Source organism: Saimiri boliviensis, chromosome 15, assembly GCF_048565385.1.
Source record: "Saimiri boliviensis isolate mSaiBol1 chromosome 15, mSaiBol1.pri, whole genome shotgun sequence".
Lineage (NCBI taxonomy): Eukaryota > Metazoa > Chordata > Mammalia > Primates > Cebidae > Saimiri > Saimiri boliviensis.
The window spans coordinates 32,157,858-32,178,771 of NC_133463.1; the positions used below are offsets into that span (position 1 = coordinate 32,157,858).

Sequence of the window (20,914 nt, forward strand, 5' to 3'; positions counted from 1 at the left end):
GAAAACACAAAAGGAGTCATATATGAGACATCCTGTGAATATCATTATGACCTAATTTTTCTTCTCTGAGCTTTCCTACCACCCACAAAAATACCAAAATGTTAAGGAACAATAAAAAAGCTTAGCCTCTGATTTTCAGCAACAGATTGTTATCCGGTTTTTTTTAAAATCAAGGAGACTTGGGAACAAATGAGGATAAAATAAAAGCATTAATACTGATGAGGAGGCAGCAAAATTGTATTCTTGGAGAGAGGATAAGCTATTAGAGCATTTCAGAAGGCAATTTGGTGGACTGGGAGCGCCTGTAATCCTAACACTTTGGGAGGTGGAGGCAGGTAGATCACTTGAAGCCAGGCGTTTGGGACCAGCTGGGCAATACAGTGAAACCAACACTACAAAAATTAGCCAGGCATAGTGACACATGCCTGTGGTCCCAGCTACTTGGGAGGCTGAGGCAGGAGGATCACCTAAGCCTGGAAGGCAGAAGTTGCAGTGAGCCAAGATCGCACCACTGTACTCCAGGGCTTGGGCGACAGAGCAAGACTCTCTCTCTCTTTTTTTTTTTTTTTTGAGACGGAGTTTCGCTCTTGTTACCCAGGCTGGAGTGCAATGGCGCGATCTCGGCTCACTGCAACCTCCGCCTCCTGGGTTCAGGCAATTCTCCTGCCTCAACCTCCCGAGTAGCTGGGATTACAGGCACGCCCCACCATGCCCAGCTAATTTTTTGTATTTTTAGTAGAGACGGGGTTTCACTATGTTGACCAGGATGGTCTCGATCTCTTGACCTCGTGATCCACCTGTCTCGGCCTCCCAAAGTGCTGGGATTACAGGCTTGAGCCACCGCACCCGGCAATATCTGTATTTTTAGTAGAGATGGGGTTTCACCATGTTGGCCAGGTTGGTCGCAAACTCCTGACCTTAAGTGATCCACCCACCACAGCCTCCCAAAGTGCTGGGATTACAGGCATGGGCCACCATGCCTGGCCACACACAAGGGTTTTAACTACAGCATTTTGTTTTAATACCAAGAAAATTAAAAAAAAAAATTTTGTGTTCTTCAATAGGTATTCATTACATAATTATTGAAAAACAAAAAAGCAAAATGCAAAACTTCATCTCCAGTGTTACCCTAATTTTTGCTTTTTATTTTTTTAAATGTAGATATATGGCACAAGGAAAAATAACACCTGAGGCTGGCTGCAGTGGCTCACGCCTGTAATCTCAGCACTTTGGGAGGCTAAGATGGGCAGATCACTTAAGTTAGGAGTTTGAGACCGGCCTGGCCAATAAGGTGAAACCCTGTCTACACTAAAAATACAAAAATTTGGTGTGGTGGCTCTCGCCTGTAAACCCAGCACTTTGGGAGGCCGAGGTGGGTGCATCACCTGAGGTCAGGAGTTTGAGACCAGCCTGGCCAACATGGCAAAACCCAATCTCTACTAAAAATGTAAAAAAATTAGCCAGTTGTGGTGGTGCATGCCAGTAATCCCAGTCACTCGGGAGAGACTGAGGCAGGGGGATTGCTTGAACCCCAGGAGGTGGAGGTTGCAGTGAGCTCAGAACATGACACTGCATTTCAGCCTGGGCAACAGCGTGAGGCTCCATCTCAAACAAACAACAAAACAAAAAACAAAATATGGAAAGATACTGCTAACAGTAGTAGTCTCTGAGGAGTAGAAAGGTAGAATGGAGCGATTTTTATTTTTTACTTCTATTTCTCTATTATTAGGGATTGTTATACTCTGCATATAGTACTTTTAAGATTTTTTAAAAATAAAAATTTAAAAATTGAGCTTTTAAATTAAAAGGATTAGAAATCCAGGTGTACAGAAAAAATTAACTTGTATTATTAGAAGAAAATACATTACTTTATGTTGTAGATTATAAAGAAAACAAAAGGAGCCCATCTCTGTAGGAGATGCTAACTGCTAAAAATGGAAAAGAAAAGAGTTTAGAAAAATTAATAGATATCAGTGCTTAGTAAAGATTATCAAGTAAAAATAACATTTCAAGGGACAACTTTTGTAATGAATACTAAGGAGAACAACCAGACTCTTTCATGATATATTCCCTGGTGTCAAACTTAGAAGAGACTGGAAGAATCTGGGGCCAGAGCATAAATGTAAACCACTGTGGTTTTATAAAACAGCAAAAGACCCAAGTTTGCCTGGGTGGGAGCCTTGGGCCATGTGGGATCAGTTCAACCTCTGAAGGGCTGAAGACTAAGGTCAGCCACACAGGTGGTCAATCATGTATATATGACTGAGCCCCAATACAAACCCTAAACACAAAGCATGGGTGAGCTTCCCTGATTGACAGTACTCCGTGTGTACTGTCACACATCGTTCCTGAGAGAAAATCAGGATTCCACTGGGAGAGAACAAATGGTAGTTCTGTGCTTTGGTATTTCCTGGACCTTGTCCTATGGGTGTCTTTGCTCTGCTAATTTTAATATGTATCCTTTCACTGTAACAAACTGTAACTTGACTATAGTAATTTTTCTTCCTATTTCCCCCACAAATAAGACTTTTTATTTGCTACTATTCTAAGTCTGAACTTTAAACAGATTATTGGACTGGTGGTTCATATCCATCAGCTCATTCAACTTTAGCACCTGTCTCGTCCCCAGTGGCTTTTCCAGAACTACTGCCTTCACCATGAAGTTCCATGAGTTTTCCCAATTCAAACTTGGGCTTCTTCAGCATTTTTACTTTTCTAACGAAGACATCATGGAGAGGATAAATAGATTGGCAAGCCTTTTCTATGTCTTTTCTAATGCTGTCTGGAATCAATATATTGACCACTTCTTTCAAGTCATTTGTCTGCACCTCTAGGGTCATGATTTCCACCATCTTCTTCCAGATTTGGCGGACCTGTTGGTGCTGAGCATAAGAGGTCTTCCCTAACTGATTGTTGCATTTTTTAGTAAAACCAACACAGAACAGACGAAGTAAGTAACCATTGGTAGTCTTGACATCAACATGAGCTTCAATCATTGTCTGCCATTTTTTGACCATGGAACACAGTCTGTCACGGGTAAGATCCATGCCATGGAAGTTAATCAGGCAGTTTTTGCCCTGAACATCTTGGGTAATCAGCTTGAATTTCTTAAATGCAACTTCATCATTCTGCAAATCAAAAAGACTAACTTCAGACACTCGACCCTTGAGGCCATCAGATGCAATTTTGGTTCCTTGGGTCCTGGTGACTAGTGTCTTTCCAATATTTTTTACATTGAACATAGCAGGTGCTTTCACATCATACCAATCTTTCTTAGAAAATGGATCAACCACTTTCTTCTTCACTTCCTTTTTGCCGCCTTTTGTAAGGCGCTTGTTCTTGCCAACTGCCATGGTGCTGCTCAGAGAGCCAAAAGGCGACTATAGTAACCTTCCTAAGTTCTGTGAGTCCTTGTTAGTTATTGAGCCTGAGGTGGTTTGGGGGACTCCTAAACTTGCAGTTGGTGACAGAAGTAAGGATGGTCTCAGGAATTTCTGAAAACTGCATTTACCCACCTAGACTGTGTGCTTCTGAGGGAGGGGGATCCTATCATACATTTTTTTTTTTTTTTTTTTTTTTGAGACGGAGTTTCGCCCTTGTTACCCAGGCTGGAGTGCAATGGCGCGATCTCGGCTCACCACAACCTCCGCCTCCCGGGTTCAGGCAATTCTCCTGCCCCAGCCTCCTGAGTAGCTGGGATTACAGGCACACGCCACCATGCCCAGCTCATTTTTTGTATTTTTAGTAGAGACGGGGTTTCACCATGTTGACCAGGATGGTCTCGATCTCTTGACCTCGTGATCCACCCGCCTCGGGTTCCCAAAGTGCTGGGATTACAGGCTTGAGCCACCACGCCCGGCCTATCATACATATTTTTATATTTCCCACTATTACTAAAAGAGTATGAAGAAACTAGGCTGGGTGTGGTGGCTCACTGGTGGCCTGTAATCCCAGCACTTTGGGAGGCTGAGGCAGGTGGATCACAAGGTCAGGAGTTCGAGATCAGCCTGGCCAATATGGTAAAACCCCATCTCTACTAAAAAATACAAAAATTAGCCGGGCGTGGTAGTGTGTGCCTGTAGTCCCAGCTACTTGGGAGGCTGAGGCAGGAGAATCGTTGGAACCTGGGAGGCAGACGTTGCAGTGACACGAGATCACACTAATGTACTCCAGCCTGGTGACAGAGTGAGCCTGCATCTCAAAAAGAAAAAAACCAAAAAAGTGTATGAAAAAACTAAAACCTTCTGCTGAGTTGATGCATTTTAATAAAGTTTATTAACAAGAGGGAATGATTTTCTATAGAAGCAGGAAGTTTAAAAACTAAAGACTTAAAAATAAATAGTGCAAGATGTTTGAAGGTTAAAACTCCCTAAACAATTATTACACAACTTATCATTTGCCATTGAAAGACAATAAAAGAAACGAAGTAAAGGATAAAAGGGAAAACTCCAAAGGCCTCAACAAAGTCTACCACACGCTCACTGTGCTTCAGCCATACTGAGCTCCTCTTCCTCCCACCAACGATGCGCCATGATCCTTCCTGGGCATAAGTTATTCCCTCTACCTGCAGTCCTCTTGCCTCTTTTTTCACCTCGTCCACTCCTACTTACCCTTCAGGTCTCAGGTACTTTTTCCTTCGAGAACCTTTCTGACCTCTTTAAGTCAAATTCTGTTTTCTATGTTCTCACAGCACCATGTACCTCTCCTTCACTTACCAAAGTTGTAATTTTATTTTTGTATGATTAACATCTGTGACTTCCATTAGGCCATAAGTTAAATAAGGTTAGAGACTGTATGTTCTATTATTGCTTACCAAGGTACCTTCAGCACCTAGCATAATACCTAGAACTTGGAATACATTCAATAGTTGTTTGTTTTTTTTAATTTTTTTTTTTTTTTTTTTAAAGACAGGGTTTCACCATATTGGTCAGGCTGGTCTTGAACTCCCAACCTCAGGTGATCTGCCCACCTTGGCCTCCAAAGTGCTTGGATTACAGGTCTGAACCACTGTGCCCGGCCAATAGTTTTTTTTTAACAAATGAATGAAGAAGTAAATGTCAGTTCATTGTACTATAAACACCTTGTAAACTCCAGATAAATTAAGAAAGTATAAGTATATAGGTTTTGAGTTTTTATAAAGTTTTAAAATATATTCTTGGATTTATCTACTTATTACCATTAAAAAGAACAATCTTTGTTTTCTTTTGGCCTTTTTTTTTTTTTTTGAGACAGGGTCTTGCCCTGTTGCTCAGGCTAGAGTACAGAGGCACAATTTCAGCTCATTGCAACCTTGACCTCCCAGGTTCAAGAGCTGCTGCCACCTCAGCCTCCCCAGTACCTGGGACCACAGATGCATGGCACCACACCCAGCTAATTTTTGTATTTTTAGAAGAGATGAAATCTCACCATGTTGGTCACGCTGGTCTCAAACTCCTGACCTCAGGCGATCCACCTGCTTTAGCCTCCCAAAATGCTGGGATTAGAGGTGTAAGCTACCTCGCCTGGCCGACAATCTTTGTAAAAACAAAGGGATCAAATAAAGAACACTTACCCTTCTATAACCATTGCAAGAGAACCCAATAAAATAGTGTGAATTACATGATAAATTATTTCTGGTCTTTCTCCAATTCGTCCATCTTCAAGAGTAACAGTTTCCTTCAGGGACTTACCACTACAAAAAGAAAATCTATTTTTTAATACATTGAAAATATATTTTTGAAAAACCAAAGATACATTGTTTATCATCTTTGAAGGACATACCTAAAGTTTTATATTTCATCATAACAAAAAATATAAGTGATCCTTAAAATTTGAAAGTATGTTCTGGTAGTTAAATACCTATCATATATCTCTTAAGTTGCTGCAAATGGCTTTTAGAACCTGAAGACAACAAACTCTATAAAGACTAAACATGAGCCGGGCGCGGTGGCTCAAGCCTGTAATCCCAGCACTTTGGGAGGCCGAGGCGGGTGGATCACGAGGTCAAGAGATCGAGACCATCCTGGTCAACATGGTGAAACCCCGTCTCTACTAAAAATACAAAAAATTAGCTGGGCATGGTGGCGCGTGCCTGTAATCCCAGCTACTCAGGAGGCTGAGGCAGGAGAATTGCCTGAACCCAGGAGGCAGAGGTTGCAGTGAGCCGAGATCGCGCCATTGCACTCCAGCCTGGGTAATGAGAGCGAAACTCCGTCTCAAAAAAAAAAAAAAAAAAAAAAAAAAAAAGACTAAACATGAATTTTCAGAATAATAATAAACGGCTAGGAGCAGTGACTCATGCCTGTAATCCCAGCACTTTGGGAGGACAAGGTGTGCGGATCACTTGAAGTCAGGAGTTAAAGACCAGCCTGGCCAACATGATGAAACCCCATCTGTACTAAAAATACAAAAATTAGCAGGGTGTAGTGGTGCATGCCTGTAGTCCCAGCTACTTTGGAGGCTGAGGCAGGAGAATCGCTTGAACCAGGGAAGCAGAGATTGCAGTGAGCCGAGATTGTGCCACTGCACTCTAGCCTAGCGACAGCGTAAGACTATCTCAAAAAAAAAAAAAAAAAAAAAAAAAAAAATTTGTAGTTTCTTCTTCCAAGATCAATTATGACTCAACTAGCAATTGCTAATATAGTTAAATCATAATTTGAGTAACTAAATTCTCAAAATGAAACAATTATACACAACTTCTTTTCAAACATGATAAAAACATCAAAGGCCAGTCAAACTTTGTAGATTTTTCTTGCCCCCCCTTTTTTTTTTTAAAGAGATGGGTGTCTCACTATGTTGCCCAGGCTGGTCTTGAACTCCTGGCCTCAAGCAATCCTCCTGTGTCAGCCTCTCAAATTGGTGGAATTATAGGCATGAGCCACTGCACCTGGCCTCAAACTTTATAATTTGAAATTACTTATACTGCTAACTTCATTTAAGTTAAATAGAAGAAATTATTCTTATATTAAGTAAAAATCTGTATAAATTAGTCAATCAGTCTGTAAAACTTTAACTGATTATTTAAATATCAGTTATATATTAAGTCTCTATATTAAATCTGGACATTACCTATTTAGATGTATGATAACTAAGTTTAAATTTTTCTGGTTAACACATCTTTTTTTTTTTTTTTTTTTTTTTTTGAGACGGAGTTTCGCTCCTGTTACCCAGGCTGGAGTGCAATGGCGCGATCTCGGCTCACCGCAACCTCCGCCCCCTGGGTTCAGGCAATTCTCCTGCCTCAGCCTCCTGAGTAGCTGGAATTACAGGCACGTGCCACCATGCCCAGCTAATTTTTTGTATTTTTAGTAGAGACGGGGTTTCACTATGTTGACCAGGATGGTCTCGATCTCTTGACCTCGTGATCCACCCGCCTCGGCCTCCCAAAGTGCTGGGATTACAGGCTTGAGCCACCGCACCCGGCCAACACATCTTTTTTTTCTTTTTTGAGATGGAGTCTTGCTCTGTCGCCCAGGCTGGAGTGCAGTGGCGCCACTGCAACCTCTGCATCCTGGGTTCAAGCAATTCTCCTCCCTCAGTCTCCTGAGGAGCTCGGATTACAGGCGTGTGCCACCACACCCAGCTAATTTTTGTATTTTTAGTAGAGACGGGGTTTCAACATATTGGCCAGGCTTGTCTCGAACTCCTGACTCGTGATCTGCCCGCCTTGGCCTCCCAAAGTGCTGGGATTACAGGCATGAGCCACTGCACCTGGTCAACACATCTTATAATGATACTTTCCATGTCAAAAAAAAAAAAAAAAAAAAGAGAATGGAATTAGAAGCTCTAAAACAAATATTAAAAAATTGAAAAAATATTAAAAATAAATATTTTATATATTTCCATAATGTATGTTAGGAATATGATTGATTCTCATAGTTACTTACTTAATTCTCCTAAAAATAACTTGCAACATAGAAAGTAAACAAATAATCAACACTAGAATATAGAAAGGTAATAAAGAAGACTGTGTCAATCGCAGAAAAAAATCTTGAGATGGTGCCTGCAGGGATTCTTGACAGAGGAGCCAATTCATTGTAAAATTCCTATAGAAGACAAAAAGCATGATATTAAATTCACAGACATTTTAAAGTTCTGAACACAGAAGTATTTTTTTAATATCAGTAAAAACTAAGAAAAAACACATTTCCTACACTCATTTACTTATAACAGCAAGGTACTATCCTTTATAAAATAAGCTAATAGCTGGGTGAGGTGGCTCATGCCTGTAATCTCAGCACTTTGGGAGGCCGAGGGGATCGTATCACGAGGTCAAGAGATCGAGACCATCCTGGCCAACATGATGAAACCCTGTCTCCACTAAAAATATAAAAATTAGCTGGACATGGTGGCATGTGCCTGTAGTCCCAGCTACTCGGGAGGCTGAGGCAGGAGAATTGCTTGAACCTGGGAGGCAGATGTTGCAGTGAGCCAAGATTGCACCGCTGCACTCCAGCCTAGTGACAGAGCGAGACTCTGTCTCAAATTAAAAAAAAAAAAAGATAATAGTATTGTATTAGTAAATGAAGCATGTGCTCTCACCAAAACTGCTCTAATAAATGTAAAACTGCTGCTTTTTATTAGCAAGTAATGTGACTATCTCTAAAGCCCAATATAGTTTTTACGGAATTTTCATTTCTATCTTTATCTAGAAGACAATAAACAATTCAGCCAGCTAACCTCTACAAATGCATTGTCGAATATGGTAGCTATTAGAGACATGCAGTTATTACACAGTTAAAATGCAGCCAATTCAAATTGAGACATACTTTACAATCTACCCAGGATTTCAAAGAAAAAGCAAAATAAGAATTTGAAAAACAAAACATCTTAATAATTTTTACACTGCTTACAAGTATTTTTATATATTAGAGAAAATACATTAAAATTAATTTCACTTGTTTCTTTGTATTTTTTTAAAATATGGCTACTAGAAAATTACAATTACCTAAGTGGTTCACATTATATTATTATTGGATAGACCTACTCTGTAATGGCCAATGTAACTCAACCAGGATCCATTTAAAAAAGAGATATCTACTTATTAAGATAAATCATAAAATTTGAAATGTGAACCTTTTGAGCAGCAATGAATCAGGATAAATATTTTTCCCACCCTAAGTATGATCTACAAGACTCCTGGTTGTATGTATGTTTCTCTGCATCCTCATTTCTCATCCATCTCCAAGCTCCAATCCTGAATCCCTAGCAGTGGGGAAGGATGTTAGAGATGGAGTGATGTTCAGAAATGCTCACTGATGGACTGAGAATGTCTACTTCAAATCACTGCGTTTACAACGAAATGTTAAGGTTTAACAATGTGGCAAACACATTCTATGTGTGTGTGTGTGTGTGTGTGTGTATGTGTTGTTTTTTTTTTTTTTTGAGACGTAGTTTCGCTCTTGTTACCCAGGCTGGAGTGCAATGGACCGATCTCGGCTCACCGCAACCTCCGCCTCCTGGGCTCAGGCAATTCTCCTGCCTCAGCCTCCTGAGTAGCTGGGATTACAGGCACGCACCACCATGCCCAGCTAGTTTTTTTGTATTTTTAGTAGAGACGGGGTTTCACCATGTTGACCAGGATGGTCTCGATCTCTTGACCTCATGATCCACCCGCCTCGGCCTCCCAAAGTGCTGGGATTACAGGCTTGAGCCACCGCGCCCGGCCCGTTTTTTTTTTAAGACAGGGACTCACTGTCGCCCAGGCTGGGGGTGCAGTGGCACGATCTTGGCTTACTACAGCCTCCACCTCCCACTCCCAGGCTCAGGTGGTCCTTTCACCTCAGCACCTGAATAGCTGGTACCACAGATGTGGATCACCACACCCAGCTAAATTTTGTTTGTTTGTTTGTTTTTGTAGAGATGGGGTTTTGCCACAACCCTGGCTGGCTTCAAACTCCTGGACTCAAGTGGTCACGATCCGCCGGGCACGGTGGCTCAAGCCTGTAATCCCAGCACTTTGGGAGGCTGAGGCGGGTGGATCACGAGGTCAAGAGATCAAGACCATCCTGGTCAACATGGTGAAACCCCGTCTCTACTAAAAATACAAAAAGTTAGCTGGGCATGGTGGTGCGTGCCTGTAATCCCAGCTACTCAGGAGGCTGAGGCAGGAGAATTGCCTGAACCCAGGAGGCGGAGGTTGTGGTGAGCCGAGATCACGCCATTGCACTCCAGCCTGGGTAACAAGAGCAAAAAAGCTCCGTCTCAAAAAAAAAAAAAAAAAAAGTGGTCATGATCCACCCACCTCAGCCTCCCAAAGTTCTGGGATTATAGATGTGAGCCACCATGCCCGGCCATTGAGTATTTTTTATCTTTATTGTCTAAGTCGTATAGATTTAAGTAAACTTACTTAATCTAAAACTTACTTAGTCATATTTAGTCCAAATTTTACTTCAAGGAATTTCAGCATGTGCCCATTTTCTTTGTGTGGGACAAACATCTAGAAGAGAAAAATACCAGTTAACAAAGAAATATTAGCTATGCTTAACTGCACATGCTTCTGCCAAACTAGAGACAGAAAACATAGCAAGACTACAAAACAAAAATATGAATAAATAATAAATGGTATGACTATGAAGCAAGGAGATTAACTAACATAAATCAATCACATGACCTTATACTGAAGCATAAACTACAACTACAAAGGGGTAGTAAAAACATTTCTTAGCTGGGCGCGGTGGCTCAAGCCTGTAATCCCAGCACTTTGAGAGGCTGAGTTAGGTGGATCACGAGGTCAAGAGATCAAGACCACCCTTGGTCAACATGGTGAAACCCCGTCTCTACTAAAAATACAAAAAATTAGCTGGGCATGGTGGCGCGTGCCTGTAATCCCAGCTACTCAGGAGGCTGAGGCAGGAGAATTGCCTGAACCCAGGAGGCGGAGGTTGCGGTGAGCCGAGATCGCGCCATTGCACTCCAGCGTGGGTAACAAGAGCGAAACTCCGTCTTAAAAAAAAAAAAAAAATTTCTTTTCTTTTTTTTTTTTTTTTTGAGATGGAGTTTCACTCTTGTTGCCCAGGGTGGAGTGCAATGGCAAGATATCCATTCACTGCAACCTCCACCTCCCAGGTTCAAGCGATTCTCCTGCCTCAGCCTCCCAAGTAGCTGAGATTACAGGCATGCGCCACTATGCCCAGCTAATTTTTTGTATTTTTAGTAGAGATGGGTTTCACCATGTTGGTCAGGCTGGTCTTGAACTCCTGACCTCAGGTGATCAAGAACGTTTCAACCTTATCCCACTAGGTTCAAGTAACTCTCCCACTTTTCTAAACATTTTTCATTTGTCTCACTTTATTCCATATATTGCTTAAGGTTAACTAGGTAATGATGAAATTTTTAACTTAATGAAAACTATGCATTCCCTTTTTCTCTTTGACTATATACAGAAAAGAATCAGAATCCTACTTTCTCACCCAATATGCTAGTTACCATTGTTAACTCAAAATTATACTGTTCAAACTCTATTACTGTGCTATCTCATTATTCTCATTAAAAGTTAGTCCAATATATTTCATTATTCATTTTGTTTTACTATATGAATCTCAGAGAGTTACTTACCTTCATTACAATATTCAATGTTATTGTCAGAGTACACACCAAGTAAAAATTAATCACTTTTATTATTTTAGCTACAAAACTTCCTTTCTTCACATTCAGCTGTGGAGAAAAAAATCATATGAACAAAAAAGTGAGGTGCTAACAAATTAACATTAAAAAGTAATCATAAGAATGGCTGAGCACGGCGGCTCAAGCCTGTAATCCCAGCACTTTAGGAGGCTGAGACAGGTGGATCACTTGAGGTCAGGAGTTCAAGACTAGCCTGGCCAATATGGTGAAGCCCCATCTCCACTAAAAATACAAAAACTAGCTGGGCGTAGTGACACATGCTTGTAATCCCAGCTACTTGGGAGGCTGAGACAGGAGAATCACTTGAACCCAGGAGGCAAAGGTTGCAGTAAGCTGAGATCACACCACTGCACTCCAGCCTAGGCAACAGAGCGAGACTCCATCTCAGGAAAAAAAAAAAAAAAAAAAAAATCAAAATAAGAACAATAAAAAGAAAATTCTAATTACCTGAAGGCACTTAGCAACCATTAAGGCTGCCACTAAACTTAATAAAGGAGATACCAACAAAGCCGGATTTTCAAACTGCAGTAAATATCCCAGAAAGAGAGAAAATACGTAGATTTTATAAACTTCATAAACCTGTCATGACAAAAATAAATGAGAATAAGTTATATTTTATCATACATGTTTTCATTTAGATTTAACTATAATTACACAGTAAATGCTCTACTATAATTTAGGAAAGTATTGTGCAAATGTTCAATTAATATTTTTAATGTTGGCTGGGTGTGATGACTCATGTCTGTAATCCCAGCACTTTGGGAGGCCAAGGTGGGTAGATCACTTGAAGTCAGGAGTTCTTGACCAGCTTGGCCAACATGGTAAAACCCCATCTCCACTTAAAAAAAAAAAAAAAAGTCGGCCGGGCGCAGTGCCTCAAGCCTGTAATACTAGCACTTTGGGAGGCCAAAGCGGGTGGATCACAAGGTCAAGAGATCGAGACCATCCTGGTCAACATGGTGAAACCCCATCTCTACTAAAGATACAAAAATTAGCTGGGCATGGTAGCGTGTGCCTGTAATCCCAGCTACTCAGGAGACTGAGGCAGGAGAATTGCCTGAACCCAGGAGGCGGAGGTTGCGGTGAGCCAAGATTGTGCCATTTCACTCCAGCCTGGGTAACAAGAGCGAAACTCCCGTCTTAAAAAAAAAAAAAAAAATTAGCTGGGCATGGTGGTAGGTGCCTGTAATCCCAGCTATTCAGGAGGCTGAGGCATGAGAATCACTTGAACTCACTTGGTAGGTGGAGGTTGCAGTGAGATAGGATTGCACTACTGCACTCCAGCCTGAGTGACAGAGCAAGACTCTGTCTCAGAAAATATATATACACACACACATATATATACATATATATATATACACACGAACATACATACATATACACATATGTATACATATACATACACAGACATAAATATGTATTTATTTTAATGTTATAGTGTATAATGAATTTATCACTGTTTTCTTAAAACTTTCTGGAAACAACATAAAGAGCTTTAAAATCATCAGTGTCTAAATCAGACTTGAAGAACCCTCTTAATTTCACTTAGTTTGCCCTATTATTAAAATTCATCTATGCAACCTCAAATTACATAAATCAAAAATCATAATTTTTAGCAGCAGCTCCCAAAACCTACCCAGTGAAAATATACTGCCATGAAAGGAACCATTGGAGAAAAGTATTGTTTTTGGTCTAACTAGTGAGCATAACAAAGTTAAATGCAATGTTTTAATAGAATATCTCCCAGAAAGTAGTTATATGCTAAAAAACAGGCCAGGCTCAGTCGCTCACATCTATTAATCCCAGCACATTGGGAGGCAGAGGCAGGAGGATGGCCTGAGCCCAGGAGTTTTAAACCAGCTTGGGCAACATGGCAAAACCCCATCTCTAGGAAAAACAGAAAAATCAGCCAGGGCTGGGTGAGGTGGCTCATGCCTATAATCCCAGCACTGTGGGAGGCCAAGGAGGATGGATCATTTGAGGCCAGGATGTCAAGACCAGCCTGGTCAATGTGGTAAAACCCCGTTTGTACTAAAAATCCAAAAAAAAATTACATGGTGGTGCATGCCTGTAATCCCAGCTACTCAGGAGGTTGAGGCAAGAAAATTGCATCACTGCACTCAGGCTGGGTGACAGCAAGACTGTATCTCAAAAAGAAGAAAGAAAGAAAAATCAGATGGGCATGGTAGCACTCACGTACTTGTAGTCCCAGGTACTAGGAGGCTGAGGTGGGAGGATCACTTAAGCCTGGGAGGTGAAAGTTGCAGTGAGCCATGATTGAGCCACTGCACTCCAGCCTGGGTGACAGAGCAGGACCCTGTCTCCAAAAAAGTAAAAATACATAAAAATAAAATGAAATTAAAAAAACAACAACAGCAGCAAAAAGGAAAAAAATAAAGTCACTAATAGCCAGAGCCACTTGAATAAAAGATACCTCACTCTTACAAGTCTACAAGTTAGAACAGTAGCTACCCTTGGGGGTTGAAGCAATGACTGGGAGAGACAGCATGATGGGGTCTTCTGGGAGTTGGTACTGACCTATTCTCTTTTTTTCTTTTGTTAGAGGTGGAGTGTGCTCACACTGGCCAAGTGATCCTTCCACTTCAGCCCCCACCTCATCTGGCTAATTTTTTGAATTTTTTGTAGAGATAGGGTCTCACTGTGTTGCCCAGGCTGGACTTGAATTCCTGGGCTCAAGCAAGCCTCCCGCTTTGGCCTCCCGAGTAGCTGGGCTCAAGCAATCCTCCTGCTTTGGCCTCCCAAGTAGCTGGGACTACAGGTGTGTGCCACCACAGCTAGCTTATGTTCTATTCTTGATTTGGGCTCTGATTCTATAGATGCATACCAGTTACTAAATAACTCTCTCAACTCCAAACTCCCCTTTCTGTGCCCTGCCTGGAAATGCTGGGCCTGGGACTCTGCAATCTGTATTTCTGCTTTTTCTGTTGGTTCCCTATGAAGCTCTGCCAATAGAAAATGCTAGAGGGAGCGTGCAAGTCTGGAGGAGGAAGGAGCCTGCTCCCTCCTCTTGCTTCCTGATGGTTTGAGGTTTCTGTGATTTCACCTTGGGGATGCTTCTTCACCCCAACATAGCAATTGCTTCCTATGGAAGCACTGAATGCAGCTGCAGTTTTTCCAACACTTGAAGAGCCAGCTTCATTACATCTTCTAGCCCAAGAAACCCAAGACCAGCTAGCCACAGCCACATCCTCAGAGGCCTGGGTCCTAATTCTGAAGGGCTTTACTTTTGAGCAAAGCTGGTATTTCTGAGTTCAAAAGTCTGAGTATCAGCTCTGTGAGGTCCCTAAGTTCTAATAGTTTCGTATTTTTCCCTAGCTAACTGCTTTCTGTAGCTGTGATTTCTATGAAACTTTCAGATTCTTATTATCCTTTCATTTAGCAAGTTAATGACTTTATACTTGGTTAACAATTTATGTTAACTTCTCTTTGTCCAAATAGCTTTTTTTTTAATTTTAATTTTTATTATTATTATTTTTTATTGCATTTTAGGTTTTGGGGTACATGTGAAGAACATGCAAGATTGTTGCATAGGTATACATGTGGCAGTGTGATTTGCTGCCTTCCTCCCCCTCACCCATATCTGGCATTTCTCCCTATGCCATCCCCTGCCAACTCCCCACCCCCCGCTGCCAAATAGCTTAAATGTTGGAACGCACAGGGGTTCTGAACCATATGAGTGTATGGATGAAGAAAAGAGGTTTTAAGATACAATGCTATAAATACATGTAACTGTGAATTTAAAATCATCATTTCAATATGCCATAATACCTTGTCACTTTGCTCCAGGGAGAAGATATCTAGCAGGAACAGAGACACTGCTTGAAGAAACAGGAGATAGTGGCTGTACTCCCACATCATCATAAATGTGTAGGTTGAAGCACTCATCAACAAGTAGCAAAACCTCTAGGGAAAACAAATGAAAGAAACTAAATATCAGTAGCTTTATTATTATAGAAGTCTATGAGACTGTTGCCTCAAAGTTGCAGCTCTGTTACTGGTTCAACTTTAAGTTATATAACTCTTGAAACTTTGTTTTTAAATCTCATAATTATTATTAAATCCTTACAAAAACAACAAGATTTCATATAAGGCACCTGAGAGAAATCAAGCACTTGTCCTTCAATACTCAACATCATATTGAGAATTTCAGGAAAACAAAAGGGAAGAAAAAGAAAATTCAATATAATTTTTATTCCAAAAGAAGTAAAGTAACAACTGTAAGAAAGTGGTGGCATTTACCAGACTTGGCTGGTGAGCTTTTGTTATCGTAGGGCAACTCCTTTTGTTGTGGAAATAACATTTCATTTCCATGGTGCTTCAAGTTTTAATAATTTCATATTTCTCCCTTTGTTCCCCCAGTCCTATCGGTGGTCATTGCTTTCTGTAGTTGTGATCTCTATGACACTTTTAGGCTCTTATTAACCTTTCATTTAGCAAGTTAATGACTTTATACTTGGTTAACAATTGATGTTAACTTCTCTCTGTACAAATAACTTAAATGTTGATACTCATCAGGGTTCAGAACTTATTTTCCTAAGAACTTCATTTAAATAGTCTGTTTATATCTCAGCCTATTCCACAGCCCATGTCTTTGCTTTTCTTATTTCCTGTACACAGAAGTGTTATCTTTCCCCAGTGCCTATACTGTCAACCATATTAAACTTTCAGCTGTTTTCCTCTGCTAAATACTAAACACAAGGGATGTCCTTGACCTTACCGAATATCTGCCTGGCTAAGTCAATTCTATCCTTCCAGATGTCATCTCCCATGTGATCCCTTAGCCAGTTACCAAGTCTGTGACAAATCTCATAACAAATTCAACAACAGCCTCTCCTTCTTCCATGGACCTACTTTTAAATTCTGGATCCTTCCACTGGCTGCAGTGTCAAGTGACCTTGTTAAGAACAGTGAAGGAGAAGGACAATAAAGGTCAGTCAAGAAACCTAAGATAAGAACTGTACTCTTTAAAACTAAGTCTTTCATAATCAGCTAACTATACTCAAGGATAAATTCCAGAGTCAGAAATACCTCAGCCATCAGCAGATAAAAGATTTTTCCAAGGCCGGGCGCGGTGGCTCAAGCCTGTAATCCCAGCACTTTGGGAGACCGAGGCGGGTGGATCACGAGGTCAAGAGATCGAGACCATCCTGGTCAACAAGGTGAAACCCCGTCTCTACTAAAAATACAAAAAATTAGCTGGGCATGGTGGCGTGTGCCTGTAATCCCAGCTACTCAGGAGGCTGAGGCAGGAGAATTGCCTGAACCCAGGAGGCAGAGGTTGCGGTGAGCCGAGATCGCGCCATTGCACTCCAGCCTGGGTAACAAAAGTGAAACTCCGTCTCAAAAAAAAAAAAAGATTTTTCCAGCATCCTGAATAAGATTAAGACCAGAGCCCGGTGCAGTGGCTCAAGCCTATAATCCCAGCACTTTGGGAGGCCAAGGCAGGTGGATCACGAGGTCAAGAGATTGAGACCATCCTGGTCAACATGGTGAAACCCCATCTCTACTAAAAATCCAAAAAAATTAGCTGGGCATGGTGGCGCGTGCCTGTGATCCCAGCTACTCAGGAGGCTGAGGCAGGAGAATTGCCTGAACCCAGGAGGCGGAGGTTGAGGTGAGCCAAGATCATGCCATTGCACTCCAGCCTGGGTAACAAGAGCGAAACTCCGTCTCAAAAAAAAAAAAAAAAAAAGATTAAGACCAGAGAACCAAATGTTAAGAGATGGCAAACTTCCACCTGTTGGTCAAATAACACCCACCGCAAAGATCAGAAGGGCTCTGACAGAACACGTAAGCTTCTGCTCTTCCTGTCACCATAGCTATGCACAGGGCAAGGGTTCTGGAAACCCTCTAATGCGGAACAACCAGAACTAATAACCAGGCTGAACACCATCAACCGCAGAGAAACCAGTTCCAGAAGGCAATAAAGGTCCAAATCTAGACCCACCCTAATTAACGTACTGGGCATTTGGAGATTACTTCTGAGATTCTGGGGGAAAGTTACAATATACTAAAACAAATGGTTAATTCCAAGGGTTTACTCTCCAACTACTCTAAGAACACACAGTAAAAATGTCTTAAAGATAGAACTGTGTGTCAAACACAACCTGGACAATTAGCAAAATTATTCTTTTCCCTGAACATTTTCAAAGTTCTGTGCAGTCTTATCTGCCCCTTACCTTGCTCACAGTGCCTCACAGGGCTTCATTTTCACTGTGCCTGTAGTGTGAACTTTTTTACACATAGGATTTAAGTGATACATCAAATAGGTTTCAGTAATCAACCACAGATGTCTCTGGATGACTCCAGATAACTGCACACAAGATTGATCTGAACTTGCATATCCTGATGCAACAGGGACCACAAGATCTAGCCTCAAGAATAGGAAGCAAAATACAAAATATGTGATTAAAAAAAAGTACATGTCAGCCAGGCATGGTGGCTCATGTCTATAATCTCAGCACTCTGGGAGGCCAAGGCAGGCAGATCACTTGAGGCCAGGAGTTCAAGACCAGGCTGGCCAACATGGTAAACTCCATCTCTACTAAAAGTACAAAAATTAGCCTTGCATGGTGATGTGTGCCTGTAGTCCCAGCTACTAGGGAGGCTGAGGCAGGAGAATCACTTGAACCTGGGAGGTGGAGGTTGCAGTCAGCCGAGACCGTGCCACTGTACTCCAGCCTGAGCAACAGAGCAAGAGACTCCCTCTCAAAGAAAAAGGAAAAAAAATACATGTTGCTAAAATACTACTCAGTGGTGACAAGGAGCAAAGTATTGACACACGTCAATAACTCACAGGGATGTCAAGGGTATTATCAGGCTAAGTGAAAAAAGCTAATCTTAAAAGGTTACATACTACATGATTTGATTCCGTTTATATAACCTTTCTTTCTTCTTTTTCTTTTTTAAGATGGAGTCGCCCTCTGTGGCCCAGGCTGGAGTGCAAGGGTGCAATCTCGGCTCACTGCAACCTCCACCTCCTGGGTTCAAGTCAATCTCTTGCCTCAGTCTCCAGAGTAGTTGGGATTACAGGTGTGCACCACCATGCCTGGCTAATTTTTGTATTTTTAGTAGAGATGGTTTTCACCATGTTGGTCAGGCTGGTCTCGAACTCCTGACATCGTGATCTACCAAACTTGGCAGTACATGTAAAACCAGGTGAAATCTGAAAAAAGTCACTGCCTGAATAAACAGTATTATATCAAAGTCAATTTCTTCACTTTGACAAGGTATCTTGACTATGCAAGATATTACTGGGGAAAGCTGAGTGAGGGGTACATGGGAATTCTCTATACTATTTTTACAACTTACTGTGAATCTTAAACTAATTCAAACTAAAAGAATAGACTTAGAGGGGAGGGAAGGAAGGGAAGTAAACATAACTGAAAGATTAGGCAATTCTACTTCTTAAAAAGTTGAGTTGTTAGCTAAAGACTTAAGAAAACACCCTAGCTAACTTTGTTTTCTTTTCCTCCTGTATATATTTATAGAATCCTTAATATTATTACCTTTTCTTTTTTTTTTGAGACGGAGTCTCACTCTGTCACCAGGCTGGAGAGCAGTGACATGATCTCGGCTTACTGCAACCTCTGCCTCCCGGGTTCCAGTGATTCTCTTGCCTCAGCCTTCCAAGTAGCTGGGACTATAGGCATTTGCCACCATGCCCAGCTAATTTTTGTATTTTTAGTAGAGATGGAGTTTCACTGTGTTGGCCAGGATGGTCTCCATCTCTAAACCTCGAGATCCACCCGCCTCGGCCTCTCAAAGTGCTGGAATTACAGGTGTGAGCCACCGCACCTGGCCTCTTCTTACTCTTTAATATTTTCAAATAGGTATTTTGTTCTGGTTGTGTACTCTTGACTCTATTGATGAGTGACTAGTTTTTTTTTTTTTTTTTTTTTTTTTGAGACGGAGTTTCGCTCTTGTTACCCAAGCTGGAGTGCAATGGCGCCATCTCGGCTCACCGCAACCTCCACCTCCTGGGTTCAGGCAATTCTCCTGCCTCAGCCTTCTGAGTAGCTGGGATTACAGGCACGTGCCACCATGCCCAGCTAATTTTTTGTATCTTTAGTAGAGACGGGGTTTCAACATGTTGACCAGGATGGTCTCGATCTCTTGACCTCGTGATCTACCCGCCTCAGCCTCCCAAAGTGCTGGGATTACAGGCTTGAGCCACCGCGCCCGGCTGGAGTGACTAGTTATAAACATATAATTGATAAATACAATTTTCCCACTTAATATTAAGAGGGAAAATGGAGTGGGGGGTGGGGAGGGATACTGTGGAGTATTTTCAAAGTAGAAAAAAAATAATCATGGTTAAATTTAAAAAGAGAAACAAAGCGTAACCTAAAATAAAATAATAAGCTATTCTTGGATCCTTTCAAAGGTTCTGGGTCCTTGGTAATAATAGTGAACAGGAGGGAAATTATACTTTTCACTGTAGCTTCATTTGCATGAACAGTTTTTTTAACCATGTATATAATATGTATATATTACTTTTTTAATTTAAAAAAGTTAGAATAAAAAATTAGAAAGAACAAATGCATAACATAACATGACAATGAAAAAATATTGAGAAAAGTAATAAAATGGTATAAAAGCACTGTTTACAAAGATTTTCTTTTAAAATAAATAAGAACAATGACTTTATTAAAAGATACTTAAACTTTTTTTTTTAGGCAACATAAAGTTTACTTTAGTTTAAAATAAAGGTAAATATAGCCTGTAATCCCACAACTTTGGGAAGCTGGGGAGAGTAGACTGCTTGAGGCCAGGAGTTCCAGACCAGCCTGGGCAAAATGGCAAAAACCCTGTCTCTACAAAAAATATAAAAATTAGCTGGGCATGGTGGCACATGACTATAGTCCCAGCTACTCAGGAGGCTGAAGTGGGAGGATCACTTGACCCTGGGGGTCAAAAATGTAGTAAGCCTACATCATGCCACTGTACTTCAGCCTGGGTGACAGAGTGAGTCCATGTCTCAAAGAAATAAGCAAAAAGGTAAATATAAAGAAGCTTAGGCAGTTCACTTTGCTATACCAAACTTACCAAACTTTTTTTTTTTGAGATGGACTCTTAACTCTGTTACCCAGACTAGAGTATAGTGGCATGATCTTGGTTCACTGCAATCTCCACCTCTGGGTTTAAGCAATCCTCCCACAGCCTCTCAAGTATCTGGGAGTACAGGTGTGGCCACCACATCTGCTAATTTTTGTATTTTTAGTAGAGACAGGTTTCGCCATGTTGGCCAGGCTGGTCTCAAACTCCTGACCTCAGGTGATCTGCCCGC

General features: G+C 41.2%; 2 protein-coding genes across 5 annotated transcripts in view; both read right to left on the reverse strand.

The window, feature by feature from the left end:
• The window catches only part of DPY19L4 (dpy-19 like 4), a 77,966-nt gene that overhangs the window by 16,974 nt on the left and 40,078 nt on the right, over positions 1 to 20,914 (reverse strand). For all 4 annotated transcript variants that reach the window (XM_039464638.2, XM_074386848.1, XM_074386849.1 and 1 more), the window contains 6 exons: positions 15,394 to 15,528; positions 12,052 to 12,183; positions 11,536 to 11,634; positions 10,344 to 10,417; positions 7,866 to 8,024; positions 5,552 to 5,671 (listed from right to left, as the gene is read on the reverse strand). In XM_039464638.2, the coding sequence (XP_039320572.1) occupies positions 5,552 to 5,671; positions 7,866 to 8,024; positions 10,344 to 10,417; positions 11,536 to 11,634; positions 12,052 to 12,183; positions 15,394 to 15,528 (719 nt within the window). The remainder of the gene's footprint in view (positions 1 to 5,551; positions 5,672 to 7,865; positions 8,025 to 10,343; positions 10,418 to 11,535; positions 11,635 to 12,051; positions 12,184 to 15,393; positions 15,529 to 20,914) is intronic.
• On the reverse strand, positions 4 to 5,544 carry LOC101037324 (small ribosomal subunit protein eS1-like). Its single transcript, XM_074386850.1, has one exon. It carries the CDS (start codon positions 3,351 to 3,353, stop codon positions 2,598 to 2,600), a length of 756 nt encoding a protein of 251 aa, XP_074242951.1. The 5' UTR covers positions 3,354 to 5,544; the 3' UTR covers positions 4 to 2,597.